This window comes from Carica papaya, chromosome 9 (assembly GCF_054855325.1).
Source record: "Carica papaya isolate Zhongbai chromosome 9, ASM5485532v1, whole genome shotgun sequence".
In the NCBI taxonomy this organism is placed as follows: Eukaryota; Viridiplantae; Streptophyta; class Magnoliopsida; order Brassicales; family Caricaceae; genus Carica; species Carica papaya.
In genome coordinates this window covers 14539019-14566561 of record NC_142317.1, presented here as the reverse complement: position 1 = coordinate 14566561, position 27543 = coordinate 14539019, and the positions used below count along the sequence as shown (strand labels likewise).

At 34.5% G+C, this 27543-nt stretch overlaps 4 protein-coding genes and 1 long non-coding RNA gene across 7 annotated transcripts; 3 read left to right on the top strand and 2 right to left on the bottom strand.

Annotated features, from left to right (window-relative positions):
- Window positions 1-1104: 1104 nt before the first annotated feature.
- On the top strand, window positions 1105-10463 carry LOC110807887 (Rhodanese/Cell cycle control phosphatase superfamily protein). 2 transcript variants are annotated; one of them, XM_088211937.1, is made up of 12 exons: window positions 1447-1474; window positions 1617-1712; window positions 3125-3800; window positions 3938-4021; window positions 7103-7210; window positions 7463-7559; window positions 7835-7874; window positions 7975-8049; window positions 8787-8874; window positions 9032-9099; window positions 9915-9987; window positions 10085-10463. In XM_088211937.1, the coding sequence occupies exons 4-12, from the start codon at window positions 4007-4009 to the stop codon at window positions 10166-10168; spliced, it is 648 nt and encodes a 215-aa protein (XP_088068063.1). In that variant the 5' UTR covers window positions 1447-1474; window positions 1617-1712; window positions 3125-3800; window positions 3938-4006; the 3' UTR covers window positions 10169-10463. The 2 variants fall into 2 exon arrangements, with proteins under 2 accessions (XP_088068062.1, XP_088068063.1); XM_088211936.1 differs by lacking the exons at window positions 3125-3800; window positions 3938-4021 and having other exon boundaries at window positions 1105-1474.
- On the bottom strand, window positions 4514-6501 carry LOC148240093 (uncharacterized). The gene is made up of 4 exons (XM_088211508.1): window positions 6261-6501; window positions 5469-6139; window positions 5118-5160; window positions 4514-4923 (listed from the first exon to the last, which is right to left on the bottom strand). Exons 1-4 carry the CDS (start codon window positions 6499-6501, stop codon window positions 4514-4516), a joined length of 1365 nt encoding a protein of 454 aa, XP_088067634.1.
- A 139-nt stretch (window positions 10464-10602) lies between the features above and the next one.
- Window positions 10603-12851, bottom strand: LOC148240092 (uncharacterized). The gene is made up of 3 exons (XR_015816547.1): window positions 12416-12851; window positions 11057-11096; window positions 10603-10976 (listed from the first exon to the last, which is right to left on the bottom strand). It is a non-coding gene; the product is annotated as an uncharacterized LOC148240092 (long non-coding RNA).
- Window positions 12852-12948: 97 nt separating this feature from the next.
- On the top strand, window positions 12949-16807 carry FC2 (LAMMER-type protein kinase AFC2). 2 transcript variants are annotated; one of them, XM_022033160.2, is made up of 12 exons: window positions 12949-13165; window positions 13953-14148; window positions 14497-14523; window positions 14609-14762; window positions 14865-14913; window positions 15010-15124; window positions 15362-15453; window positions 15589-15745; window positions 15830-15894; window positions 15977-16074; window positions 16167-16269; window positions 16413-16807. In XM_022033160.2, exons 1-12 carry the CDS (start codon window positions 13064-13066, stop codon window positions 16557-16559), a joined length of 1305 nt encoding a protein of 434 aa, XP_021888852.1. In that variant the 5' UTR covers window positions 12949-13063; the 3' UTR covers window positions 16560-16807. The 2 variants fall into 2 exon arrangements, with proteins under 2 accessions (XP_021888852.1, XP_021888853.1); XM_022033161.2 differs by lacking the exon at window positions 13953-14148 and having other exon boundaries at window positions 12993-13165.
- Window positions 16808-19867: 3060 nt separating this feature from the next.
- QS (quinolinate synthase) lies at window positions 19868-24675 on the top strand. The gene is made up of 7 exons (XM_022033166.2): window positions 19868-20832; window positions 21413-21697; window positions 22138-22356; window positions 22481-22660; window positions 23208-23714; window positions 23972-24133; window positions 24227-24675. The coding sequence occupies exons 1-7, from the start codon at window positions 20044-20046 to the stop codon at window positions 24290-24292; spliced, it is 2208 nt and encodes a 735-aa protein (XP_021888858.1). The 5' UTR covers window positions 19868-20043; the 3' UTR covers window positions 24293-24675.
- The last annotated feature ends 2868 nt before the right edge of the window (window positions 24676-27543 follow it).

Below are 27543 nucleotides of genomic sequence, written 5' to 3'. Positions count from 1 at the left end.
ACTAATGCCATTATTTATGGCTATTATACCATGTGAAGCTTGGCAAAAATAATAATTGTCTAGATTGATATGAAGACATTTTGTCCATATTTATACAACGAGGAATTGTAAATATAAGAATGAGAAAATAATTTGTTATAATCTTAAAGGAGCATATATATAATAAATGCTAAAAACAAACAAAAAATAGTTATCTTATAAAATAGCTTGATACTGTCAAGGAATAATGAATCTTGAACCTATTGAGGCTAATGCATGATAAGACCCTTAAGTTATTAATGAAAGTCGAGAAGGAAGGTTCCTTTGTGAGATCTAATTCGCTAACCAAAGAAAATGATAGCATGGAAATCTGAGTGGTGGATTGAATGAAAATATTGTAATAAGTTTAAAGATTGAAAACCAAGTTAGAAGCTCGAATTTGGGAAAAATTTTAAATAGGTCAAATTTTGGTGGCTTAGAGAGTAAAGGGATGAAAATTAGAGAGAAGTTAGAGAACAAACTTAATCCTCTTGAGTTATAAGCGGATGATATATCGTATCAAAATTATGAATTCAGGGGATCTAAGATTAAATGTCAATTTAGGTTGTTTTTCTACGTAAAATGTTTTTGTGTTTTAAGAATTAAAAATGTCATGTTAGATGGTGTGTGACATTCAACATGGATAATGACCAAACAGAATGTGTTACATGTGTAATCTGAATTAACGTGACATTTTTGCTGACATTGTTAGTGAAAGTTAATACTTAAAAATTGAAATAGAAATATTTTAAAGTAAAAAAAAAATTAAATTAATAAAAAAAAATACATAATAAAGACTAATGTGACATTCAACATGGACAACGAACGATCAATTAGAATGTGTTATATGTTTGACTAAGATTCATGTGACACATTTCACTAACGTACTAGTAGAAATTAACAATCATGGACTAAAATAATAAAAAGAAATATACAGGCTAATTTTAATTTTTTTTTTTCGATATTATAAGTGACAAATTAATATTTTGGCAAAAAAATATAACTAGGGACTGAGGGTTTTTCTTTTGGAAATAAGATACATTTCAAATGCGTGCGAAACACGCGCCTGATGAGTATATTGCAAGGGGAAAACGTACAGTGCTCTTCTTGTGAGAGGATTACAGCGGGGCCGATGTTCATAGTGGTAGCAGTAGAAATGCAAAGAAGGGTGCAGACAGCCTGACACGGTCTGATTTTGTCTTGATTATCCTTCCACCTGTTATATCCAGGATAAGCAAACCTTAAAGCTAGCCATCTTAGGAGATAAGCGAAACATAAAATTTCGGTGGATCCAGAGGTTTGAACAATGGAGTCTTTAGGTCTGTATGGTCTAAATGCTGTAGCATTTTCTCATTCGAAACTCCCCAGAGAACAGCGCTTAAGATTATCATCAAAAGCAAATTCAAAGCCATCTTTAATAAGGCGCAGACCCCGTCAAATTACTCGTCACTTTTATGTGCATTCCTAAACTCTTTTTCTAGTCTATGTTAGAGCTTTTTCTTTTGTATATTTTAATGTTTTTCTTTTACTATATCGTACTCTGTTTGGTTGCTGTCAAAGTGAAGCGAAGTTTTGATTCTTTTGGTTTAATAATTTAGCAAATGGATATTGTTCGAATGCAATCTGGGGAAGAAGATTTCGAATTGAAGCAGATGAGAGATATGGCTGCTGCTAAGAAAAGATGGGATGCTATGGTACGAATTAATTCTAATTATGCCACCGCTTACCAGAAAAACTCTCACATTTTTGTTTTATTTTTATAATCATTACTAACTCGTCTTATACGAATGTTAAACTATTATGGCCTTGAAGCTTCCAGTTGGGTTTGTTCAGTAGTTAGTTAATATGAATTTATTTCGTATTCATACTGCGGTGGTTTGAACAGAAACAAGTTTGCTGTAAAACTTGTTACAGATGAGAAGAAAAAAGAGAATGAGTTCACAGTAGAACTCTGTTACAGAGAAGAAAAAGTAATTAACTTTCTTTTCTCTTTTATTCACAAAGATTGGTGTTTTTTGATATAGATGGAAGTACTTATACATGTATTAAGTCTGCCATGTTTTACAAACTGATTAACAACTAACTAACTAACATAGTACAACTGACTAACCAGCATAGAGTTAGTCCAACAAACTATTGGACTGATCAACTAAACTAACATCCCCACCTCAAGTTAGATTTTGGTGGGCATCTGCCAAAGACAACTTGGAACGCAGATTTTAAAAGCCTGGAGAGGAGAGTGGTTTAGTGAACATGTCGGCTATTTGAGTAGCTAAGCTAACATATGTTGTTGCGATAATACCCTCTTTTCTCTTAGTTCGAACCATGTGGCAATCTATATCCAAGTGTTTTGTTCTTTCATGGAACACTGGATTGACAGCTATATGCATTGCTGCTCTGTTATCACATTTAAGATCTATAGGTAGAGAATAAGAGATCTTCAAATCTTGGAGAATATACAAAATCCATTGTAGCTCACAAACTGTCATTGCCATGGATCTGTACTCCACTTCTGCTAAGCTTTGACTGACGGTAGATTGTTTTTTTGCTTTACATGATACTAGTGAAGACCCAAAGAATATACAGTATCCAGTGAGGGATTTTCTAGTTTCTGGGCATGCTACCCAATTTGAATCACAATAAGCTGTAATGTTGAAGTTGTTCTCTACTGGGAAGAATAATCCTAAAGATGGTTCTTGCTTTAGGTACTTGAGAACATGGTGTGCTGCTTTCAAGTGCATCATTCTAGGAGTCTGCACATGTTGACTCAACTGTTGGACGGCGTATGTCAGGTCTGGGCGAGTAAAACTCAAATATAGGAGTCTGTCTACAATGTTTCTGTATTCTTGAGGGTCATCAAGTAATGGTGATTCCTTTGAATGTAATTGCTGTCCTCTTGGGAATGGGATAGATTTTGGCTTTGTACTCAGAAGGCCGGCGTCTTTAAGTATATCCAAAACATATTTTCTTCGATTAATATATATTTCAGTTGCTGTTCTTGTGATTTCTAGACCCAGAAAGTATTTTGCAGCCCCTAAATCTTTAATGGTGAATTTTGCATCTAATGCTATCTTCAGCATAGTAATCTCTGTTTCTGAATTTCCAGTGACAAGTAAATCATCAACATAGACGAGGAGAGCAATAAAGTGTTGATCTTTTTGATAAGAGAAGAGACAATGATCATGACTTGATTGTAGAAAGCCGTATTGGATTAGAAAGTGTCATAATTCAGAGTTCCATTGTCTGGATGCTTGCTTTAAACCATAAAGAGATCTTTGAAACTTGCATACTTCTCCCATTTTTGCTCTGTCATAGCCTTCTGGAGGTTGCATATACACTTCCTCATTTAAAAATCTATGGAGAAATGCGTTGTTAACATCCAGTTGGTGTAGTGGCCATTGTTTAGCTGCTGCAACTGCCATTAAGATTCTGACTGTAACCACTGTTGCTACTGGTGAGAAGCTGTCAATATAGTCTACTCCTTCCACTTGATGATAACCCTTTGCAACCAACCTTGCTTTATATTTTTCTACTGTCCAATCAGGTTTCAGCTTCAATTTAAAGATCCATCTGCATCCGATGGCTGATTTTCCAAGAGGCAGGACAGTTAAAGTCCATGTTCGGTTCATTTCCAATGCTGCTAGTTTCCATTGCTTGTATCCACTCACTGGATTGTTTTGTTTCCTTATAAGTTTTTGGCTCTTTCAACATGGTAACATTCGCCAAAAAATTGGAGTGATCAGCATCCAAAATGGAATTGGAGATAAAGGGAAAGGTCTTGGGTATGTATGGTGAAGTTAAAATCTTTTTTGTTGCTGTTGCACAATTAATAGTGGTTATGTAATCTTGTAACCAATTGGGTTTTCTTTTCACTCTTGTACTTTCCCTTTGAGAGTGAGACTACCATTTTCTATTTCAGCATCAAGATTGGGACAGCGGATGCCTTCTATTTGCAGCATATCAGAATCTAAAACTTGGACTTCGGTCGATGTACTTGTATCGGGTAAATTAGTATTGATGATGTCATCTGTTTGTGCACCTGTATATTGATGTGTGCTTGATTCAATAATTGAAACTTGAGGAACGACTATTGATGCTTCTGTCTGTCCTTGAGTCGCGTATGGGAACTGATTTTCATAGAAGATTACGTCTCTCTACACTATCCATCGATTGTTATCAATATCGAGAAGCTTGTATCCTTTCTTTTTTGCAACAAACCCCACAAAAACACATTTAAAAGCCCTTGGAGCAAACTTGTGTTTGTGAGGTTGATTATTCGTTGTATAACATAGGCATCCGAATACTTTAAGTCTGCTGTAGTCTGGCGGTTTTTGATGCAGTATTTCATGCGGACTTTTTCTAATTTAGGATTGCAGAAGGCAGTCTGTTTATAATGTATGCGGCATGCAGTATTGCTTCTCCCCAAAAGGTCAGTGGCAGTGAGGCTTGGAACAGTACAGCTCGAGCTACTTGCAATAGTTGCCTATGTTTTCGTTCAACTCTGTTGTGAGAAATAAGGACAGGTGGTGTGATGAATTATGCCGAATTCAGTGAATACATTCTGACACGTAGAGGCCAAAAACTCTCCTCCATTATCACTTCTAATTGTTTTGATTTTTGCATCAAACTGTTTTGTGATCATTCTGATAAACTTTTCAAGTAGAGATCCAGTTTGTGCTTTATTCTGCATGAGATATGTCCAAGTGCATCTACTTTTATCATCTACAATTGTCAAGAAGTAAGAGACACCAGAAAAGGATAATTGATTATAGGGACCCCATACATCCACATGCATTAGTTCAAACAATGTATCACTATGTTTATCACTACTTTCAAATGATATTCGCCTTTGTTTTGCTTTCACACATACATCACATGGTTCGGCTGACCGATCCCCTTTATTATCTTTAAAACGTAATTTTTAGCACAAGTGCAGAGGGATGCCCCAATCTTTGATGCCAACATGTTGAGGTATCCATTACATTACTAACTATTCCATTATTCAACAGATAATCTGAAGCAGAGCCACAGGTATGAACCTCATACTGTCTGATACTTTCTGGTTTTGAAGGAGGTGGAATCAAGGCAGTATAGGTTGCCTACAGACTTGCTGACAGCCACTGTTTTGTTAGTCTTCTGGTCCTGTATTAGGCAAAATTCAGGACGAAAGATGAATGTAACTCCATTAGTTTTGGTAAGCTTGCTGACAGACAATAAATTGTGGTAAAAGGAAGGTATATGTAACACTTCTTTCAGAGTCAGCCCATTCTTCAAATCTATATCTCCAGAATATTTGACCCTTAAAATTGTTCCATTCGGTAAATGCACTAAGCTCAGCCTTTTTATTCTACTAAGGCTGTGAAACAGGGAGCTATTTGCACAAATATGATTGTTGGCCCCAGTATCTATTATCCAATAAGAATTTTTTAAAGTTATATCAGAAACTATACTTGCAAATTTTTATGTATATATCCCACAAAGTTGTGATATGCAGTGGACTTTCCCTTCAGCATCTTCGACAACTCCTCTTGGATAATTTCCCTCAGGGACATTCTCATCATACTTCCTTCCTGTTTTTCATGATTACTTCCCAATTTCTCATTATCAAGTGGAGTATCTGCCATGTTGATTTTGGTTTTGTATGCAGCAGGTCCTTTCTTTTTCTGCCTCAGTTCTTTATACCAGTCTGGATATCCATGTAGCTTAAAGCATGTATCTTTTGTATGTCCATTCTCTTCACAATACATGCAGAATTTTTCTTCCTTCTTGAACGACTCCTTTCTGAACTTGCTTCTGCCTATGCCGATACTCTTTTGTGAGGCAAAGGATGTGGTTAAGGCTGCTACATCCATCCCTTCAGTAAAACTGCTTGTCACTTGTCGCTGTTTTTCAATATTCATAACCATTGAGTATACCTTGTCAATGTGAGGCAGAGGATCAAGCAGCAATATTTGATTTTTGGCTTGATCGTATGAGTCACTGAGACCCATGAGAAACTGCATAATTTTCGAGTTGTCATTCAGCCTTAAGACCTGTTCTGAAATGCCACAAGTGCATCCTCCACACGTGCATTGTGGAGTCGGAACGATGCTGTTCAACTCATCCCACAGTCGGAACGATGCTGTTCAACTCATCCCACAGCCGACAAAGCTTGGTGAGGTATACTGTGAGGGAGTCGTTTCCTTGAGAAGTAGATCCTAACTCTCTTTTCACCTAGTATTCTCGAGGTCCATATGACTCACCAAACCTTTTTTCCAGTTTATTCCATAGTTCCTGAGCTGAGTTCACAAAGAGGAATGCTTCATGGAACTCTTTTGAGAGTAAGTTTAATGTCCAAGAAACCACCATAGCATTACTTGCAAACCAATCTTCATATTCTGTTGAATCTTCAGATGGGATTCTTACTTTACCAGTTACGAAGCCCAGTTTATGTTTTGCTGCCAGCGCGATTTTGACTGATTTGCTCCATGTACGATAGGTCATGCTATTTTAGGGAATTGAGACAAGTGAAATTCCGGGGTTCTCATTTGACTGATTCATTGCCAAAGTTCTTCCAATCGAAGTAGTGTTGTTCTGCGCTTGATTCATCGCCTTCTATCACTGGTGCTGCTCTGATACTATGAACATAAACAAGTTTGCTGTAAAATTTGTTACAGATGAGAAGAAAAAAGAGAATGAGTTTACAGTAGAACTCTGTTACAGAGAAGAAAAAGGAATTAACTTTCTTTTCTCTTTTATTCACAAAGATTGGTGTTTTTTGATACAGATGGAAGTACTTGTATGTCCTATTTATACATGTATTAAGTCTGTTGTGTTTTACAAACTGATTAACAACTAACATAGCACAACTGACTAACCAACATAGAGTTAGTCAAACAAACTATTAGACTGATCAACTAAACTAACATGGTTTGATTTTTTTTTGGATTCAAATATCAGTCAGTCCTGTGTGCGATATGACATTCAAAAGGTTCTGTGTTAGCTTTTAGCTGAGATATTTCGATTGGTAATGAACATATATTTCAAAGGAAGAAAAGAGAGAAAACTTTTGGCTTTCAATTCTTTTACTATTCTGCATCTGCAGCTCAGGGATGGAAAGGTTAAGGTTCTGACACCAAGAGAAGCAGGGTATGCCATTCAACTTTCTGGCAAACCACTACTTGATGTTCGACCCTCTACTGAACGTGAGAAGGTGAATTTTCTTCTTTCAATACTTTGTTTTCAGTTTCTTTTCTGCCTCTAAATTCAGGTCATGAAATTACTTGGCTTTTTTTTTGTTCATACGTTGGTTGTCCTTAACTCAAAATACTTTGTTAGAGTTTATAATCGGTTTTCTATAGAAAAATTTCTTAACCTTGTATCCCTTTTTATGAAAATTTTGCTTCAGTGTATCTTTTGGTTAGTATCTTTTGTCAAGTAGTAACCTTTTTTCCCTGTATCAAAGGCATGGGTGAAAGGTTCGACTTGGATTCCAATATTTGATGTTGATGATCAATTTGATGTGGGAACTCTTTCAAGAAAAGTCACCAATTTTGTGATGGGTATTAAACTATTCTTCCTAACTTGTATCGGTTGCATGTTCCAGCTATTTGCTGTGAATCTTATCTCTATTTGTAATTTTACTGATGAATTACCTGATCATTCTTTAAAATAAACGTGATCTTTCACTTCCTGCGTTAGACATGGGAGAAGGAGTAGATGGTTTGAAATGATTTTCTTTTCATATCTTTAGATTATGAAAGAAACTTTCTTGCTATTTGAAAACTTCCATTGGAATTTGTGGCATTCACTCTTGAATTGGCTTGGATTAATATAGGAGGTTGGTGGAGCGGTGCACCTAAATTATCTTATTACAAGTATGTCACTATTTTGGTTACTTTTTGGTTTTGCTTATGCCTATTATGCTATGAAAAGTCTATTGTTTATTTATTTTTTTATTTTATGCTATTTTAACAGGCAGTTCTTGTTAAAAGTTGAGGAAAAGTTTCCAAAAGATGCTGAACTTATTGTTGCTTGCCAGAAGGGTTTGAGGTGATAATAACATTTACATTGATTGTCATTTCAGGTAGTGGTTCATTTAACTGATTTAGGTCTTTGAGTGATCCACTCAACTAATTCGGAAGTGATATATCTTGCAGTCATTTTGAGTTTTCTAGTTTTATGTTGTTGACTAGAAAAGAATTCTAATGCTGATGAAAACATGTTTTCATACAAAAATGATGGAGATAGGTCAAATGATTGCTGCCAAGACAGGTAGAGGTGCCAATTTTTGGATTTATTGTAATATACAAAATTGGTTCTCGATTAGGATCATTGTGTTTCCTAGCCTTTTCTTGAGATATCATGCCTCTGCTGTTTAGGCTATTTCAAAATTCAAATGTGCCTTTGGAACTTCGACCATTTATTAGGATTCCTGAGATACAATTCCACAATAGGATGGGAAAGAAAAATATGTGGATTTCAATATGAACCCGGAATGCCATAGTTGATAGAGAAGGGTTTCTTTCTTCTCTTTCTCCATTATTGTTGGTCTGGAATGAAAAATGAAGATGATAAAGAAGGATATCTTCCTCATTCTCCTCCTTTTCTGCATGTCAGAGTTCTTTATGTTTTTTCTTTCTTTCCTATGCTTTAGGGGTGGGAAGAGGGGGAAGGAGGGAGGGCAGAGATTGTCCTTATTTTTTCCATAACTGAATACCTTGAGTTGCTACTTAAATGATTATTGTTATGCTATATATTTTTCTTCAGTGAACATAATTTTCTGGCAGATCTCTAGCTGCTTGTGAGCTACTTCTCAATGCTGGCTATAGAAATCTTTTCTGGGTTCAAGGGGGTCTTGAGTCTGCAGAAGAGGAAGTATATTTGATTCTCTTTTGAGAGTTTATTTTCATATCCATTCATTTATTCTTTTTAGTCTTTAACTCCTTGTTCATGTTTCAGATTTTCTGGTTAATTCTTATTTTCTTCTGTTACTAAAATTGAAATCTTTGGTGATTCCAACTAATTGGTGTAGGATCTTGTCAGAGAAGGACCTCAGCCTTTGAGGTTTGCTGGAATTGGTGGGATCTCAGGGTTCCTTGGGTACATGTCTCATCTTTGTTGCCACTTCATTATCAGATGCTTGTGTTAAAAATTTAGGATTTGTTTTGATTTTTCCTAATTATGAGAGGTCATATAGGAACCAGATTTATGGTTTTTTAATAACTTTTAGTATGAGACGAAGCCAGATATAGTTTCCCTCACCGTGAAACTTTTTTATGCTTTCTGTTTTGGAGCATATGAATACCCTATTATATACTTCAGCAATGTGAGGCACATGGGAAGTGGATATGTTAAACCCGTCTATTTTTGGCATAGTTTAGAATCAATGGTGAACTTACATAAATCTTGATGCAAATTAGCTGGTCTGCCTGCAAATAGTCATCAATCAACAAACTTAATGTGATATGGTCAATAACATAAAAGCAGAAAAACACAAAGGACCCATGAACCAGAAGCAAGAAAGCATGGTGGTGTTAAAACTAGTTGCTGTTTTGGCTTAGGGTTCACGGGTCCCTCTTTTGTGCTTTACTGCTTTACGCCATTGACCATAACCCATTGTCAACTGTTTTAGGGACACTTTGGCAAACAAGAAATAAAGTTCCTGTTTTAATTTATTAACTCGGTATAATATCTTCTTTAGCTTACATCCAGTCTTTAAAACACTCCTGTAGTTGAACTTTGCTTGGTCTGCACTGTGTGATTTTTATCCTTTATATCCTGTTGTGTAAAGTTTCTACCTTGATTTGTACTGTACTTGTGCTTTTTGATATTGCAAACTGTTAGCATTTTATTATGTCTGTTTCAGTTCACTGAATGCAGTTATTAACATTTGGTCATTCCCCTTTTATACACAGTTGGACAGACCAACAAAGAGTTGCTGCTGGCAAAGAAGGCTGGGGTTATCGATTGCTGTATTCTGCCCGTCTCGTAAGTATTTTCTTATTCTGGACAGGTAATGGTATATCTGAATCTGAATATATTGGCGCCAATCTAACCGGATAATGTCATATTATGTGATCCACAGATTGGAGTCTTTCTTGTTGCTGATGCCTTGTTTATTGGTGCTCAGCAAGTAGGTCGTTATCTTCAGGGTATAAGGTCTCACTGACCTTTTGTTGTCAGGCTCCAGAGTAGTTTGCCAAGGGAAATGATGCTTTCTCTGTAGACTCACTGAAGACTTCTTTGAAATCCGTAGTCGGCAAAGAAAGGGAGTTACCTGCTTTGAATATATAAATTGTTCCCGTGATGCATTCAGATTGTATAACCTTTGCCCCCATTTTGTGTAGTGATTCTCTTATCAAGTTTTGTGTAATAAGTACTGGTATGAGAAAAGATTTTGGTTAACCAGATGCTTGAATTTTGGATTTCTTCTGCCTAATGACATGTATGTTCTGTTAAGTTCATTTGGAGCAGTAAGTTCTTTGTGATGTTGCACTTTCGTGGTATATTTCAGGGAAGACTTGGGAATTTTTTGTTACCATATTATGATTGATTCTTAAGACTCAATGCAGGCAATGTTGTCTTGAGTTGTTTTCTTGCAAGAGCAGAACTCTATACTAATTCTTAAATAACATATAATCTTCCTCCAAATCTTATTCTCTCTTTAATGTCCTGGGTTGATTTCGCGGGGATGCAAGACAGTTTCTTCCTGATCTTGTGGACCAGCATTTCTGCACTGCTCTACATTTTGTCCTTGTACTGTCTGTGTGGGTTGGAATTTGCATGAGCTCTATCCATTAAGAAGTTCATCTGTGCTTTGATTGCCCTTGTGAATTCTGAATGAAAACACACCTTCATAAAAAAATAACATTTCTTGAGATGATCCACCCCATTTGTCTCCATGTTGAGTAGTTTGTTCCCTTTACTCCAAAAGGGTAACCAAGAAGTATATACTTCCAGGCCAAACTTGTATCTTCCTGTTGTTAAAGTTAATGTATATGACAAACAACCAAACACTCTTAAGATATTTATAATCAGATTTAGTTTTGAATAGTACCTCATATGGAGTCTTGTTACCAATTGTTGAGGATGGAATCCTATTCATCAAATAGACTATTATCAAAACAAAGCCACTTCAGTACTTCAAGTCAAGCCTATTTCAATTTTTAAAGCTTTGGCCATATTGAGTATATGTTGATGCTTTCTTTGAATTCTCTCATTCTGTTTTGGTGTTTCTACACAACTGCTTTGATTAATTATGCCCTTGTATGCATAAAACTCCTTAATCTTTAATTCCTTCCTATTGTTAGTTCAGGTCACCTTAATTTTCTTACCAAATTGGGTCTCAATTAAAGTAAAAGAATTTTATAAATTAAGATCGGTCTTAACCTTAATTCTCAACAAATACACCCATGTACATCTACTATAATCATCAATAGTCGAACAAAAATATTTATAACCATCATGTGAAACTTTGTTATAGGATTTCAAAATATAATAGTAAATTAAATTAAAACAATGTTTAAAATTTGTGTTCTTCATATTACAAAAGAACAGTCATGAACTGGACTTGAATGGATACCCTAGGCGATAGTGTCACAACTCAAAATATTATATTTACCTTGACTGGGGCCCAAACTAACTATAAAAAAGTTATATTGATATAGTTCTTTGATCTTTCCTCCATGCCTGAACTAATACGACACATTCTTCATATCACACGCTCTTTCATGTCATAAAGTATTACATATAATTATAATATGAATATCAAGCAACATTTATTATCTTCTGTCAACTTTCTAGTATATATTAAATTAAATTTAAATGATAATATATACAATACATTTTATAGGATCAAATTATCATTTATTTAAACTGGTCCCTATGAGATACACTTAACTTTATTTTCATTTAGCAAGGTCACTTCATATAAAGTGTTATTAGTGATATCTAAGTATAAGTGTGGCGAAGTGATAATATCAATATTAATAATCCACAATATATTTTGTTATTCTTTGAATTTACTTTATTAACATTATTGCATAAAGAATACTAGAGAAACTAGCTACAATGGGCTCTTGTGAAGAGCTTGAGGATGATTGAACCATGTGAGCTAAATGTAGATTTTGTTAAAGTAGCTCTATAATCTTATTGCACTACTTATGTGATGCAAATAAAGATAAAAACATTCAAGATACTCAAAAAGTATCAAAATATGAGTTGAAGCAAATTTCAAACGATGTAAACACAAATAGAGTTTCAAACCTAAAAAGTTTCTGCGGACCAATAACAAGATTAAATGCAAAGAATCTTAAAAAGTGAGACGAATTTCAGTGCTATATTTGGTGAAAATTGTAAACACAGTGAAAATTCTATATTAACTGAGAATATTTCAATGGAGTAATATTCAACATACAAATTAGTTTGTTTGGAGCTGTAGAACCATGGCATGGCCTTCGGATCACTAAACTTGACTTGCTTCAAGGTGGTTTATCTTTCATTCCCGTATTCATTTTTTCTTACAGGAATTACATTCTTTAGAGATTATAATGAGATTGGCATTCCCTCTGTAGCCAATCTTCAGGTTTTGTATTTTTCTGGAGGTTACCTGATAATACATTTTTAAAGATACTTTCAATACTGCTATTTCAGCCAAACAACGCAAGTACATTCGCGCGGCATCTGCCATTGCGATTAGAGCACGCGTCCCTACGAGGAGATGGGGCCCACCAGCCACTATCAACCAACCATATTCTGCGTCGCGGTTACCAAAAGCTAACTTAACCACGGTTGACGCAACTCATCTGTAACCACGGTTTACAAAAACCTTTTTTTAATAGTTTTATTTCATTTGGCAAAGATCACGGCTATAAGGAAGACACGTGTACGGTTGGATATTTGCCTAACCGCCTTACCCTTGATTTGTTAGGTTAAAAGTAGGTTTAGACCTGGTGTTCCTCATACCATGCTTCTCTTCTTCGTTTTCTTTCTCCTTGAAAGTTGAAGCAGATATCGTCCTTTTCTTTTTCGGCCCTGCTAGTTTGTTTCAGATCTTTCTGTGACCATGGAGATGGAGCGCGTTCTTGAGTTTCCTCATACGCACATGGATCGCCGACCTAGAAAGAGAGCGCGTTTAGGATGGGACGTCGTGCCTCAGGCATCAAAGGTATTGTTTTTCGTCTTTCCTCTATATCGTCTGAATTTCTTTCGTTTTATTTATTATTGATTTTTTAGATCTATATCTGGTGGACTTTTTATACTTTATGTTCTTTTACCTTCTAGATCTGATTATTTTAGTTCAGGTATGAATTTATCTTTCGGTTTAAAGGTTGCTTTCTTCGTGCTGCTCTTTTCTTTAGCTCGATCGCGTTCTGTTTTTTGTCCGTATATCTGCGAGGGATTGTAACGGGATCGAATCTTATTGTTTTCTTTGTTTTTCTGCATCTGGTGTATAACAATTGCAAAATAGTTATGGGACTTAACTTTAATATGGGTTTCCTTTCTTACAATTAAATTCGATCTTAAAATTAGTCTTGGATTAATCGGATTATGTTAAGTTCTTTGTGGCTTAATAATAAGCGGATGATTTCGATTTTATTGTGGACGTTTGGAATAATATTTTTTAGTAATTGTTTGGTTCAAGATTTGCTCGTCTTGAAGAACATTTGTAATCTCTTTAATGCATGTTTCTCCTTTAGTTATTTGGATTTAATGTCTTTAGTAGTTGTGCTACCGGTCCGACGGAAGTTTTCTGCCGGGTTGTGTTTGATTCTAGTGGGTATTTTGCTCCTTACAATTTTTATAGTCTTATTTATCTATTTATGTGAGATTTATTCTCTAATCAATTTTATTCTGGAAATATTGGAGATGTATATCAGAACATATTTGAAGGGAGGGATGGGTACAATTTTGATCAATTCTGTGTTGGTACATAAATGGATGGCTATGTGTAGGCTCAGGTAGGAATGTTATTTGGACAAGAGGTTGGCAATGTACCAAGCTTTGCATACTCGGGAGCACTTCCAGACCAAACTACTATTCCTTCCCTATTTGTAAAGGGAGTTGCTCGAAATGGTTCTCCCCCATGGCGAGAAGATGACAAGGATGGGCATTACATGTTTGAGCTGGGAGATAATTTAACATCTCGCTGTAAATACACTTCACCATCATCGTAAAAAATTTATATTCAGCAACTTCTGCAATAGGAAAAAAATAGGTTCTTTTTTTCTAGATTCATATTTTTGAGGATTTGGTCTTCAAACACAAAAACAAATTTTTGAAAATTGTTCTTTGATGATGGCCAGAATCTGTGTTTTGAAAAGTAAATGCATGTCAGGATATACATAATTATAAACTTACTTTTTTCTCATGTTTCAAAAACTCTTGCTTGTCAGTCTTGACTGTCATTTAAATGGGGGCCATAGGTTGATTAATTGTTTTTGTCAATAATTATCCAATAATTAATTTTCTGAACATTTCTGCTCTCCTTTCTTGCAGACAAGATCCACAGCAAGATGGGTGAAGGTATACCCTTATGTCTGTGTTGATTGCCCTCATGTATCCAATAAATTTTGTTGTGTATATATCTCATACCAAGATCTTGCAACAGGCACTTTTGGTCAGGTCTTAGAATGTTGGGACAGGGAGAGGAAGGAGATGGTTGCCATCAAAATTGTTCGTGGGATCAAGAAATACCGTGAGGCAGCTATGATAGAAATTGAAGTACTCCAACAGTTAGGAAAACATGATAAGGGTGGCAATCGGTAAGTGGTCCTCCTTAGCTTTACCCTCACTGGAAATGTAGGTGATTTAGCAAACTTCCTTAAAAAGTTATGGCGACCGTTAAATTGGTTTATTCCTTGCAGTTGTGTGCAAATACGGAACTGGTTTGACTATCGTAACCATATTTGTATTGTAAGTATTAATTGAATTGTAATAATGGATTGCTTTCCCCAATTCACAAATATTTTGGGGTTAAACCTTGTGGGTGAATTTAAATGGTTGCAACAGGTCTTTGAGAAGCTTGGACCAAGTTTATACGATTTTCTACGGAAAAACAATTATCGCTCATTTCCCATTGACCTAGTCCGTGAGATTGGCAGACAACTGTTGGAATGTGTAGCATGTGTGTAGTAATTACCAGTGCTAGTTCTTTCTTATACATTTATTCTTGCTGTATATTACTGGAGTCATTTATCCATTCATAAACTGGTTATGGGAGTTGCAGTTGTATGCATCAGTTGTTTCATGTTTATAAATATTCACACTATTGACCTGTATGGTCTGTTGTGGACTGAATCTTTACGTAATTTGATATTTGTGGTCTGTGTTTCTTATGGTATATGAACTTTCAAACTTGCAGTTGTGCATGATCTGCATTTGATACACACAGACTTGAAGCCTGAAAACATACTCCTTGTTTCTCCAGAATATGTTAAGGTTCCTGATTACAAGGTATATTTTTGTTCCCTAATGATGCCATTTTGTACAGTTCGAGTTTTATGTTTGCTCTTTAGGTGTTGTATGTTCTTCATTTTCATGTGTCTGATTGCTTTGAATGTTCAAATTTTGTTAATGTTATATTGGCAGAATTCAACCCGCTCGCCCAAGGATACTTCGTACTTCAAAAGAATCCCAAAATCTAGTTCTATTAAAGTGATTGATTTTGGCAGTACAACTTATGAGCGTCAAGACCAGAACTATATTGTGTCTACACGCCATTATCGAGCCCCAGAGGTTATTCTAGGTACAGTGTCATCCCTTTGCTTTCTGGGTATTTTCATGATGATGATGTTAATTTCTGAGTATTGATGGAGTGTTGGTTATATAGGACTTGGATGGAGTTACCCATGTGATATCTGGAGCGTTGGTTGTATCTTAGTGGAGTTGTGTACGGTAAGTTTAAAGTTTTTTGGCTCTGTAGATTTATTGACAACAAAGACTGGAATTTATGCTTATCCTAGAACTTCTTTTATAGGGTGAGGCATTATTTCAAACTCATGAGAATCTAGAGCACCTGGCAATGATGGAGCGGGTGCTTGGACCATTGCCTCAGCATATGTTGAAAAGAGTGGAGTTAGTATCAATTCAAAATTGTCTATTGGTATATAAAAAGTAGCAACCTCAAATTTTAAATGGACTAACTTCTAAGCTATCTGATCTTTCAGCCGACATGCGGAGAAGTATGTCAGGAGGGGTAGGTTGGATTGGCCAGATGGTGCCACTTCAAGAGAAAGTATTAAAGCTGTTTTGAAGTTACCACGCTTGCAGGTTGATTTATTGGATTGGAATTTTCATGTTTTTTATAAGAGATATATATTACCATGTTACCCTTAGGTTATCTCAGAGAGTTGACGAACAATTAGATAAGTGAAGTGTTTATTAACAGTTTTTTGTGTTGATAATTATTGCAGAACCTAATAATGCAGCATGTGGAGCATTCAGCGGGAGATCTAATACATCTAGTACAGGGATTGCTTCGGTATGATGTGTCAGAAAGACTAACAGCACGGGAAGCTTTGAGGCATCCTTTTTTCACACGGGATCATTTGAGAAGGTGAGAAGGGATGGAGCATCATGCTGCTTCTAGTTTCTGGGGGATATCTGATTGAACTGTATAGGTTCCTGCTAGAGGTTTGGTGTGAGCCTCATATTAGGCCTATTTGTGGCATTTTTGTAAATAACAGTGTCAAGGCATCTTTTAATCTCGTGCCTGATGGAAACTTTGCTATGGCCTGCTGACCTTGTTATGTTTTGATTTTGCTAACAAATTGTACCAGCATAATGAAGTGATACAGATTTTAACCTACTTTTCTTTTTAAGAATTGTCAGTTTCAGAAAGGTATAGTAACATCTTCAGTTGAAGGGTTGTAATTTCGGCAGTACATCCAGTACTATAGGGTAAAATTGATGGAGTAAATTTCCAGCTGTTCAATCTACATTGGAGACATAATATCGGAACACAGTTTTCCATAACTTTTCAAGGAAGTTTGCTAAATCGGCTACATTTCAAGTGAGGGTTAAGCTAAAGAAGACCGCTTACCGATTGGCACCCTTACCATGTTTTCCCAACTGTTGGAGTAATAAGATTTCTTTCATTTCTGCTTCACTGTATTTCTTGATCCCACGAACAATTTTGATGGCAACCATCCCCTTCCTCTCCCTGTCCCAACATTCTAAGACCTGACCAAAAGTGCCTGTTGCAAGATCTTGGTATGAGATACATACACAACAGAAATTTCTGGAAACATGAGGCCATTCAACACAGACGTAAGGGCTTCACCCATCTTGCTGTGGATCTTGTCTGCAAGAAAGGAGGGCAGAAATGTAAAATACCAATGATGTAGAAATTGCCAAAAGAAGATTTTGTTAGGATGTTCCCCAAGCAAAGGTTTTGTGAATTTGAGATCTTAAACAGAAACATTTAGATGTAGAAAATGCCAAAAGAAGATTTTGTTAGGATGTTCCCTAAGCAAAGGTTTTGTGAATTTGAGATCTTAAACAGAAACATACTTACACTTGAAATATGTAAAACAAAAAATATATATAATTTAATATGTCTTGCCTCACTCTGTTATATATAGTTAATAGATTTTTTATTTTACTTCAATTATAAAAAATTGATTAACATATAATGGGCATATATTTTCTATTGATTCTGGTGTTCTCTCGCTAAAATATGTTTTTGTTTGAAGCATATTCTATAAGAATGCTAATAAATTTTATTTTTACCATAATTACTCACAAAGTACTTAGTTCAGTGAATATATTGTTTACGTAACATGAAAACTTATAATCTTAAACTTAAATGCCTATGTACATAAAGATGCGCATATATAAATATTCATATACCTAAAAAAATTATATACTTAAATGTTAGTTCACCAATATGTATTAGATAAAGTTAATATAACTCAAAACATTTCAAACCACATGGATGAATAAATGATTATCCATACTTATATACTAATTTGTATGTAGACCAGAATATCTACACTTTTCTAAATTAAGTATGATAAGATAAATAATATTTTTAAATAAAATAATAATTAACAAGTATCCCTACTAAAATAAGAAATATAAATATATGTAATTCTGAAATATGAAAAAAAAAACATTAAAAAAATATGACTAGTTAAATTAGAGAGAGAGAGAAAAAAAAAAGGAAAAAAATTGAGGTTCTTATCCTTAGTTCATCAAAATCTTATTCTTAAACTAAAAAAATAAAAATAATAACAAGAATTTAGATATATAAAACATAGTATAATACAAGCGGATAGTGCTATAATAAGAGAAAAGAGCAAATGAGTGAGACACAATTAATATTTTTCTATAATTTTTGAAATGAATAAAATTTTAACAACTAGCGGCTATTGTTCTTTACATCTTCACAAAAAATTCTCTACAAATTATATTATTTATGTTGTATAAGGAATTATTAAAATTTTGAGACGAACTCATTTATAATTATCTTCTATCTCTTCATTTATTAAAAAACAGAACACGTTAATGATAATTGTTCTTGAAGAAACCTTTAATATGAAATCACAGCATTTCTCTGTAATCAGTTGCAAATGTATACATGCTTAGCTTTTTTGTAAATTACCAAATAAATTTTCCTTTTTCAGCTTCCAAATAAATCAAAAATCAATTTTTAAAGCATAATATAGAAAATTTAATCATTGTTAATATGATTAACATGATTAATCTAGTTATAATCCTACTTTTTTTGTAAATTAAATTTTACAATCCATCTTACATTTATTTATTATTAAGTACTCTTCAATCATAAACTAATTAAACTGTAAATTAGTTAAACCTATTTAATTAATTTAGTTTACTTTTATCTGAGACTTATAAATTTAATATATTTTAGATTTAATTATTAAACATATGTATTTTTTTTTTTGAAATTTTATTAATTGATAAGTTAGTATTATGATAATCAATACATGTGGTTACGTAACTGATAAAAGATCAAATTAAGAAAATAAGAATAAGAAGATAATTTACAAACTATTGAAATAAAAACCAGAATTCTTGAACATGTCAAAACTAAAACCTAAACAATGACATATAATATTTACTCAAGTAGCTCTTACATTCTTGAATTGATTCCTCTTGAACTTTTGACATGCATGAATAATAAAATCCACAGCCATAGAATCCAAAAATTTCAAACTCAATAACTTTGGAACAAAAAGATTATAAAATAGCAATTTAGAGGTCAAACAAAAGACAAGATTTTTTCATTTATTTATCTTGGGAAGAATGCTTTCCTAATTTTTTCATTTATTAATTGATAAGTTAGTATTATGATAATCAATACATGTAATTACGTAACTAATAAAAGACCAAATTAAGAAAATAAGAACAAGAAGATAATTTACAAACTATTGAAATAAAAATCAAAATTCTTGAACATGTCAAAACTAAAACCTAAATAATAACGTGTAATATTCACATTCTTGAATTGATTCCTCTTGAACTTTTGACATGTATGAATCATAAAATCCACAGTCATAGAATCCAAAAATTTCAAACTCAATAACTTGGAACAAAAAATTATGAAATAGCAATTTAGAGGTCAAACAAAAGACAAGATTTTTCCATTTATTTATCTTGGGAAGAATGCTTTCCTAATTTTTCCAAACAAGAAGAAATAGTTTTGGGACATCCAAGAGCCAAAAAAAAATTAAAAAAATAAAATTTTTAGAAAGGGAAACTAAAAAGCAGCCAAATCCTCGCGACTCTTAGCAGCCTCACACAGTGGACGTTTTCCATTTTCGCGCGTAGTTTCCTAAAGTTGGTTGGTGTCTATTTTTTTATTTTTCTTTTTTATAAATATTTTTGGGAATTTGGGTCTCTGCTTCTTTCTCCACTTGAAACCCACGCCCTTTCTTTCTTCTTTCCTCTGCGCGTCCTTCCATTAACGCCTTCTTTTAATTTCTTTCTTCCTCGAGATACATCACTCCTCCTTTACACCCTCTCTACACTCTCCCTGTAACCTTCCTATTCCAATCCTTCTCTCTCCGGCTTCTGCAAATGGAATCCTCTTCTCTCTCTTCCACAATCAGACCTGGTGTCAACTCCTCTCCTTCGCCTCTCTCTTCTTCTTTCTTCTCCTTCTCCCAAAACCCTAACCCTACTCCTAACTCTATTAGCCTCTCTTATACCCATATGAAACCTCTCTCTCTCACTTCCTTCAAATCCGTTAGATGCATCCAATCCTCCGCACATTCTCCCTTCACGCCGACTTTGCATAACCCTAGTCCCTCTTCTTTCTCTTGCTCCGCCCTTACTCTCTCCTCCTCTAACACCGCTGACCTTGTGCCATGGAAGCTCCAGCGCTTGGTTACGGATTTCCAGTCCCTACCTGAACCTGTCGATCGTATTAAACGTTTGCTGCATTATGCTTCCCTCCTGCCTTCTATGCCCAACTCGGCTCGGGTAGACGCTAACCGGGTCGTGGGGTGCACCGCGCGGGTTTGGTTGGAGGTCAAAATGGATGAAGATGAGAAAATGAAGTTCTGGGCAGACAGCGATTCGGAGATTACGAGAGGGTTCTGCTCCTGTCTGATTACTGTGCTGGACGGAGCTGGGCCAGAGGAGGTTTTGAAAATGAAGACGGAGGATTTGGCGGCGTTGAATGTGGGGCTGCCGGGAGGAGAGAGGTCTCGAGTTAATACGTGGCACAACATATTGGTCAGCATGCAGAAGAGGACAAAAGCGTCGGTGGCTGAGCGAGAAGGGAAGGCCCCTTTCGAGCCCTTTCCTTCCCTTGTGGTGACTGCTGATCAGGTTCAAGCTAAGGGGAGCTACGCGGAAGCTCAGGTTAGCGATATCGGTCTTTCCTTTTAATTGTTTTTCGACTTTTATCCTTGTTGGCAGGTGTAGATAGTGGCTTTTTAACTAGTTTTCTTTGTTTTGGATGTTTGACAGTGAAGTTGGGCTGAGTTCATTGAGAATTAGGAAGATGGACAACTTTGCTTCTTGAAAGTGGACGTTTTGTCCTCATATTAATCTAAGAAATGTTGTATTGATTTAGTGGTTTTAGGATTCATTCCCTTGAGTAAGCTCTTTATGCATAATATCTTGGATACCAAGTACAGTTCAATGAAATGGGCAGGAAAACGCTGCTCTGCCCAGTCCATCTTAGACATTCTGGATAATATGCACTGTTTACTTTTAGCAATGTTTAACGGCAGAGGAGCAAGGTTTTCTGAGTTTCGTGATACTGTTCCTCATGCAAAGGCCATATTTAAACTCTAATTCATGAATAATAGTTCGGCTATTTTCTTTCTGTACCTTTATGATGCTCCTCCTTAGCAATTCATGTAAATATCATGATGCTCAGAAAATTTGTTTTCCTTTTTTAGGTAAAAAAAACTAAGCTGCACTCTAATTTTTGCAGGCTAGATATTTGTTCCCTGATGAGACTAAAGTTCAAGAACTCGTCAGTGTTCTAAAGGAGAAGAAAATTGGAGTTGTCGCTCATTTTTATATGGACCCTGAAGTGCAAGGTGTCTTAACTGCTGCACAAAAGCACTGGCCTCATATTCATATATCTGATTCATTGGTCATGGCAGATAAAGCTGTTAACATGGCAAAGGCTGGATGCGAATTTATAACTGTTTTAGGTGTAGATTTTATGTCAGAGAATGTTCGTGCAATTCTTGATCAGGCTGGTTTCGGGAAGGTATATAAGTCTTTAGTTATGGCACTTAGATTGATTGATTTTTTTTTCTTGTTAGATGTAAATGATGACAATTTGTTTTTATTCCACATGTTTTCAACAAGGTTACTTGTGCACAAGTCCATTCACTGGAATAAAATTCTTGGTTCTGGCTAGCATAGATGAAAACTAGCCCATGTAGGAAATGGAACATAAAGAAAGTCACGAGAACCAAATGTATATGCTGATTGGGGACATTTCTAATAGGATAATTGCAAATAACACCATATCATTTAAAGTTTGATGGTGGGTCGGCAAATTCTGAGGGAGATCTTTCTGTATTATGTGTCTGGTTTCTAGTTTTTGTGGATGAATGGAGTCTATTTTATTAACAGACTTATACAGGAGTCTATGCGAGTGGCACTTGCTAGAGCAATCATTTTATTCTGCTGTCATAACTGCAGGTTGGTGTATACAGGATGTCAGATGAACGTATAGGTTGTTCCTTGGCAGATGCTGCTCGTGCTCCTGCTTATATGAATTATCTTGAAGCTGCTTCAAGCTCTTCTCCCTCACTGCATGTTATTTACATAAATACTTCACTGGAGACAAAAGCTTATGCCCATGAGCTTGTTCCCACAATTACCTGTACATCTTCCAACGTTGTCCAGACAATTCTGCAGGTTGCTAATTTTAAGAGTTCGTTTCATTAGCTTCCTTTGTTGATTAAACATTAAATAGCCCTCAAGAGGGCATTTTCTCCGGGATTCTACTTTAATCAAAGTTACTTTCCCTCTGCTCCCACAGGCCTTTTCTCAAATTCCGGACTTAAATATTTGGTACGGGCCTGATTCTTACATGGGTGCAAACCTTGCAAAGTTGTTTCAGCAGATGACGTTCATGACTGATGAAGAAATAGCTGAGGTACATCCGAAACATAACAGACAGTCGATCAAATCTTTGCTACCTTGCCTGCACTATTTTCAGGTAAGTTTTCACTGGCTCTTCGGCGGCTATTATTAGGATGAGACTATGAAAAAATATATTATGCCATGATTGCTTTTAGTATTAACTTGCTAGGATTATTTGTCTGAAGGATCAGAAGAAACCAGTTTACACATTTAGTTACTTGGTTATATGTTCATTCTGCTTTGCAGATTCCATTTTCACACTGTCCAATATGCAGATATGTTCCATTCTTGTCATAGTTTTTGAAACGTTGCAAGATAGAGGAGAAAGTATGACAAGGCAAATGGCAAAACTGTTTCACCACCAAATAGAGCAGTCAGATGCATTTTGTGATTAAAATAGTTCTTTCCCAGCTAAATTTGACTTTAAATGGTTTAGCCCCCGACAGGCGAATTGTTGTCTGCACTACCTTTCAATCTCAATATTTTGTGTTGTAATGATGCCTAAGTTGCTGCCACAAGATTGCTAAAAATGTAGTTAGTTAAGCACGTGTCCTTCATTTGCTAACATTGTTGCCTGAATACTACTGTCCTAAGTTATTTGCTGAACTCATTTTTCTTATCAGGATGGGACATGTATTGTACATCACCTTTTTGGACATGAAGTTGTGGAAAAGATACATGAAATGTATTGTGATGCCTTTCTAACTGCACATCTTGAAGTCCCCGGAGAAATGTTTTCTTTGGCAATGGAAGCAAAGAGAAGAGGGATGGGGGTGGTGGGGTCCACTCAAAATATATTAGATTTCATAAAACAGAGAGTTCAAGAAGCATTAGATAGAAAGGTGGATGAACATCTCCAATTTGTGCTAGGAACAGAATCAGGCATGATCACTTCAATTGTTGCAGCAGTTCGCGAACTATTAGGTTCTGCAAAATCTTCGGACACAAAAGCAAAAGTTAAAGTTGAAATTGTCTTTCCAGTTTCGTCAGAATCGGTGACAAAAACACCAACAAGTTCATCTCCTGACCGACAATCAGTTGGTGACGTTGGTCTACCCATTGTACCTGGAGTTGCTAGTGGAGAGGGGTGTTCTATTCATGGTGGATGTGCATCTTGTCCATACATGAAGGTCAGTATGTTCTCATGTTACTATGAATCTTTCGTATTCTTTTTTTTTTTTTTTTTTTTTTTTTTTCTAAATGTGTATAAAGGCTTCTCCTGGGATGCAAGACTGGGCCTTTCCCTGCTCCATGAAATAGTCTTAGTTGTCTGTCTGTGGCATCTCTCAAACCACAGATGCTCTATGGTTTTTCCCATGTGGTGTTTTCTTATTGATTTATGGTTTTGATGTTTATCTTCTCATATAGTCTTACTCTGATCTGTCAGATGAATTCTCTTGCGTCATTGTTGAAAGTATGCCATAACCTACCTGATAAGAAAAATATACTTCTGCCATATGAAGCTGCCCGATTTAAGTCCCAGATGCATTCAGGAAAATCAATTGCAGACGTTGGGTGTGAGCCAATTTTACACATGCGACATTTTCAGGTCAGGATTAAATTTAAAATCTTTACTTAAAAGCTTAGTACTGTAACACAAAATGGATATTTAGTTATAGTTTTTGGTTTTTGGTTTTTGTAGGCTAAGAAGGAGCTGCCAGAGAAGCTAGTTTGCCAGGTGCTACATCCCTCTGGTGATGGAAGATAGTAATCCTCCAACGAAGCCATAATTGTTATGCAGAAGCGAAATCTGAGGACAGCCGCATATTGTGATTTTCTCTCCATGGAGTATACCATTCAGCTTCCGGGAAAATTTTACCAGATCAATGGGTTTGCTGGATGAAATAAAGGCCATAATAGAAATTTTTGTTTAGTAATAATAGAATAATGATGTAACAGAATCACGATTACAATATGTTGCTTGGGGTTCATCATTAGGAATAGTTCATCACAGTTTTATTTTATATTTGATTCGATGATACATGAAATGAAATAGAAGTGTAATATATTGTAAATGACTATAGGAATATATTAAGTTAATGCACTCTTAAAACTAATAAGTAATATAATTATTAATAATTTACTTGTAAAGTTGATATAATCAAAATTATTATTAGATCCTCTGACTCTGTCCATGCATGATATCTTTAAGGGTCATACTCCATCAATACATGATATCTTAAGAGTCATTAAGACAGTGCTAGGTCAATGAATAACAACCAACTTTTTTTTTTTAATTCCAATTACAAGAGGAAAAACGAAAGACAGGGGGGAATAAAAACCTACAGCCTAGCATAAACACTTCCATCCAATATCGTAAGTCATGTGATTATTAAGTGCCTTTTGAAGTCAGGGTGATCAGTGTAGGTGTTGTATTTTTTTGTGAATATTGAGATATTTGAATCTTCCAATTGAGTCTAATTATGGACCCAAGTTGAACATTTATATTCATTTGAGATTATGTCGATTATTAATACGGTGAAGTTACTTGACATAAAAGGAGTCCAACATCTCTGGTAAGCCTTCGAATTTTATGACTTTATGCAAGCATGGGATCTTAAAAGGCACTGTTTATAGTTACCTCCAATAAAATTGTACACTAGAATTATTACTGAGTAAAGTTTGAACCAATTAGGGGGATAAGCCTTTCTAGCTAGCCTATGTTGAATATGGGGACTATAACTACACTGCAGATTGAATAATATCAAAACTGAAAAAAAAAAAACGGATATGCTGGTCTCTCCATAAAAAAAAAAAAATGTATTTATTTATAAGATCTTTATTATTGTAGTGGATTACGTTTCAACTTGAAATACAATAATTGTTTACATCCTTCCTTAAGTTGAAATTGACATTCTCATTGCATGGGTGACATAAAACTAAAAAAAATAAGTCTGAAAAAAATAAATTTTAAATTTTAAATAATTTTCAAAGTCACCGTCAATCTATTAGAAATGGAATCGATACATTATAAAAATTACGTAATCTAATTTTAAAAATTTTCAATTCACAAAAGGTTTAGGGAATCCTATATCGTGATATAAGTTAATTAGTTGGTTGGTGAATTACATGTCTAAATCATTTTTATATATTTTATTTTTATTCTTCTTTTGATCTTTTTATTGATGTGTGTATTTTGCATTATCATTCATCATTGATTTTATTACTTTATTTATATATAACAAAAAGAGATAGAAATTTAAAATACATTAAAATAAAAAATAAGAAAAAATTTACAAAATAATTACCTTCCAAAATCATCATTCTCTCTTTGTGCCATACGAGTCCGTCATATGACAATCGTATTAAAATTTAAAAATACTTGTTCAAGAATGCTTCTTTACGTTTACGATGTTTTCTTTCATTTAACGCTTTTTATTATTATTATCATTTTTCATTTGTTATTTATTATTGTCCTCTTAAATTTTTATTTTATTTTATTTTATTTTTTATTTATAACATAATATTCCATTAACTTTTATACCCACAATGAGCCTTATTAATCCCTCATTTCATGCGGATACAATAGCCATATGGAGGTCATATCATCGTCACCAAACCACATAACCAAAATCCCAGAGAGAAAACGGCAGCGAAAATATATATATATATATATATATATATATTAATGGTGAACTCAAAAAAACAAACGTTAATCTAAACTTTAAACAAAAGCCATAACCATGCAGGAACTTAAGAGTATCTTGAAACCTCATTCATCTCATACAGTTCTTCCTATTCTTCTTTTTATTTTTTTATTTTTTTTATTTTTTTAATTTTTTGAAAAAGATATTAACCAATTAAACAGTCAAATACTTGTCCTACAATCCATACATTTTATTCATGCCAAATTTCTCATATAAACCATGTCTCAACTCTCCGTTTCTCTCCTTTCTCACTCACAGGTTAAAGATTTTTCTGTTAGAATTAATTAATTAATTAATTTTATTTATGTAAAATCATAAATTGTCGATTATGAAAGAAATTTTAAATGGACGGTTATGATGAAAAAATTAAAATGAAATAATATTAAATTAAATAGTAATTAAATAAAATAAATGAGTGATTACGAAGAAAAAAATTAATAGGCGGTTATCAGTACCTATATATAGCGATGTATTATTGTGTACTAGTATTCTTTTTTGATTGAATAGAAATTTTATGTTATTTGCTTTCAATATATCTCTCTAGTTAAATAATTTACATCAATAACAATTATATAGTCTTCATTTTAGTTCCAATAATTAGTATCATAGGCTGGTTCAAGTACAGGCGTTAATGAAGTAGGAATTTATGTTCGTGAAATTTGAAGAAGCATCTTGAAATGATGACTTCAGGTATTGGCATAGGTATGGCACAAACGATGGTTCCCGTATTCATGGAAGAAAATTATGATATTTGGAAGATTAAGATATGAACGTTACTATTATTACAATGATTGTAGGAGATAGTTGAGAATGATAATTTTCAACTTGTTATTGAGCAGCAACCAACAAAAGAGAAAACAAAGAGGTTAATAGAGAATCAAATGAAAGATTTTAGAGTCTTGTTTTTCATACAATAGAGGGTTGTAGAAAATTTGTTCTCACATACAATTGGTGCAAAAAAAAATATGAAAAAATTGTGGAATATATAGTAAGGAGAGTTCCAGGGATTTTCAAAGGTGATTGTCATGAAGTTATAGACCTTATGAAGGCAATTTTTAGAATTTACAAATGAAGGAGACAGAGAGAATAAAGGAGTACTTCTGTAAAATAATCGAGATTGTAAACTAGGTGCATAATTATGGTGAAGAAATCTCTTATCAAAAAGAAGTTGAGAAAATATCGATTAGTTGCTTGAAAAATATGAATATATCATTGTTGTAATTGAAGAGTCAAATAAATTGTCCATTCTTATAATTCAATAATTAATGAGTTCCTTGGAGTCAGATGAGATAAAATGATTACAGAGTGGAAC

Bases quoted from the DNA above. Each gene is read 5' to 3' on its own strand.
- QS (XM_022033166.2), top strand. From the start codon at position 20,044: ATGGAATCCTCTTCTCTCTCTTCCACAATCAGACCTGGTGTCAACTCC. The intron at 23,715-23,971 runs GTCAGTATGTTC...CTGATCTGTCAG, and splicing joins CATCTTGTCCATACATGAAG to ATGAATTCTCTTGCGTCATT. The intron at 24,134-24,226 runs GTCAGGATTAAA...TGGTTTTTGTAG, and splicing joins TACACATGCGACATTTTCAG to GCTAAGAAGGAGCTGCCAGA.
- LOC110807887 (XM_088211936.1), top strand. From the start codon at position 1,325: ATGGAGTCTTTAGGTCTGTATGGTCTAAATGCTGTAGCATTTTCTCAT. The intron at 1,713-7,102 runs GTACGAATTAAT...CTGCATCTGCAG, and splicing joins AGAAAAGATGGGATGCTATG to CTCAGGGATGGAAAGGTTAA. The intron at 9,988-10,084 runs GTAAGTATTTTC...TGTGATCCACAG, and splicing joins TGCTGTATTCTGCCCGTCTC to ATTGGAGTCTTTCTTGTTGC.
- FC2 (XM_022033160.2), top strand. From the start codon at position 13,064: ATGGAGATGGAGCGCGTTCTTGAGTTTCCTCATACGCACATGGATCGC. The intron at 15,125-15,361 runs GTGTGTAGTAAT...TCAAACTTGCAG, and splicing joins ACTGTTGGAATGTGTAGCAT to TTGTGCATGATCTGCATTTG. The intron at 15,454-15,588 runs GTATATTTTTGT...TTATATTGGCAG, and splicing joins TTAAGGTTCCTGATTACAAG to AATTCAACCCGCTCGCCCAA.
- LOC148240093 (XM_088211508.1), bottom strand. From the start codon at position 6,501: ATGACCTATCGTACATGGAGCAAATCAGTCAAAATCGCGCTGGCAGCA. The intron at 6,140-6,260 runs GTGAGTCATATG...TGAGTTGAACAG, and splicing joins TAAACTGGAAAAAAGGTTTG to CATCGTTCCGACTGTGGGAT. The intron at 5,161-5,468 runs GTATAGTTTCTG...TGCCTAATACAG, and splicing joins ATATACATAAAAATTTGCAA to GACCAGAAGACTAACAAAAC.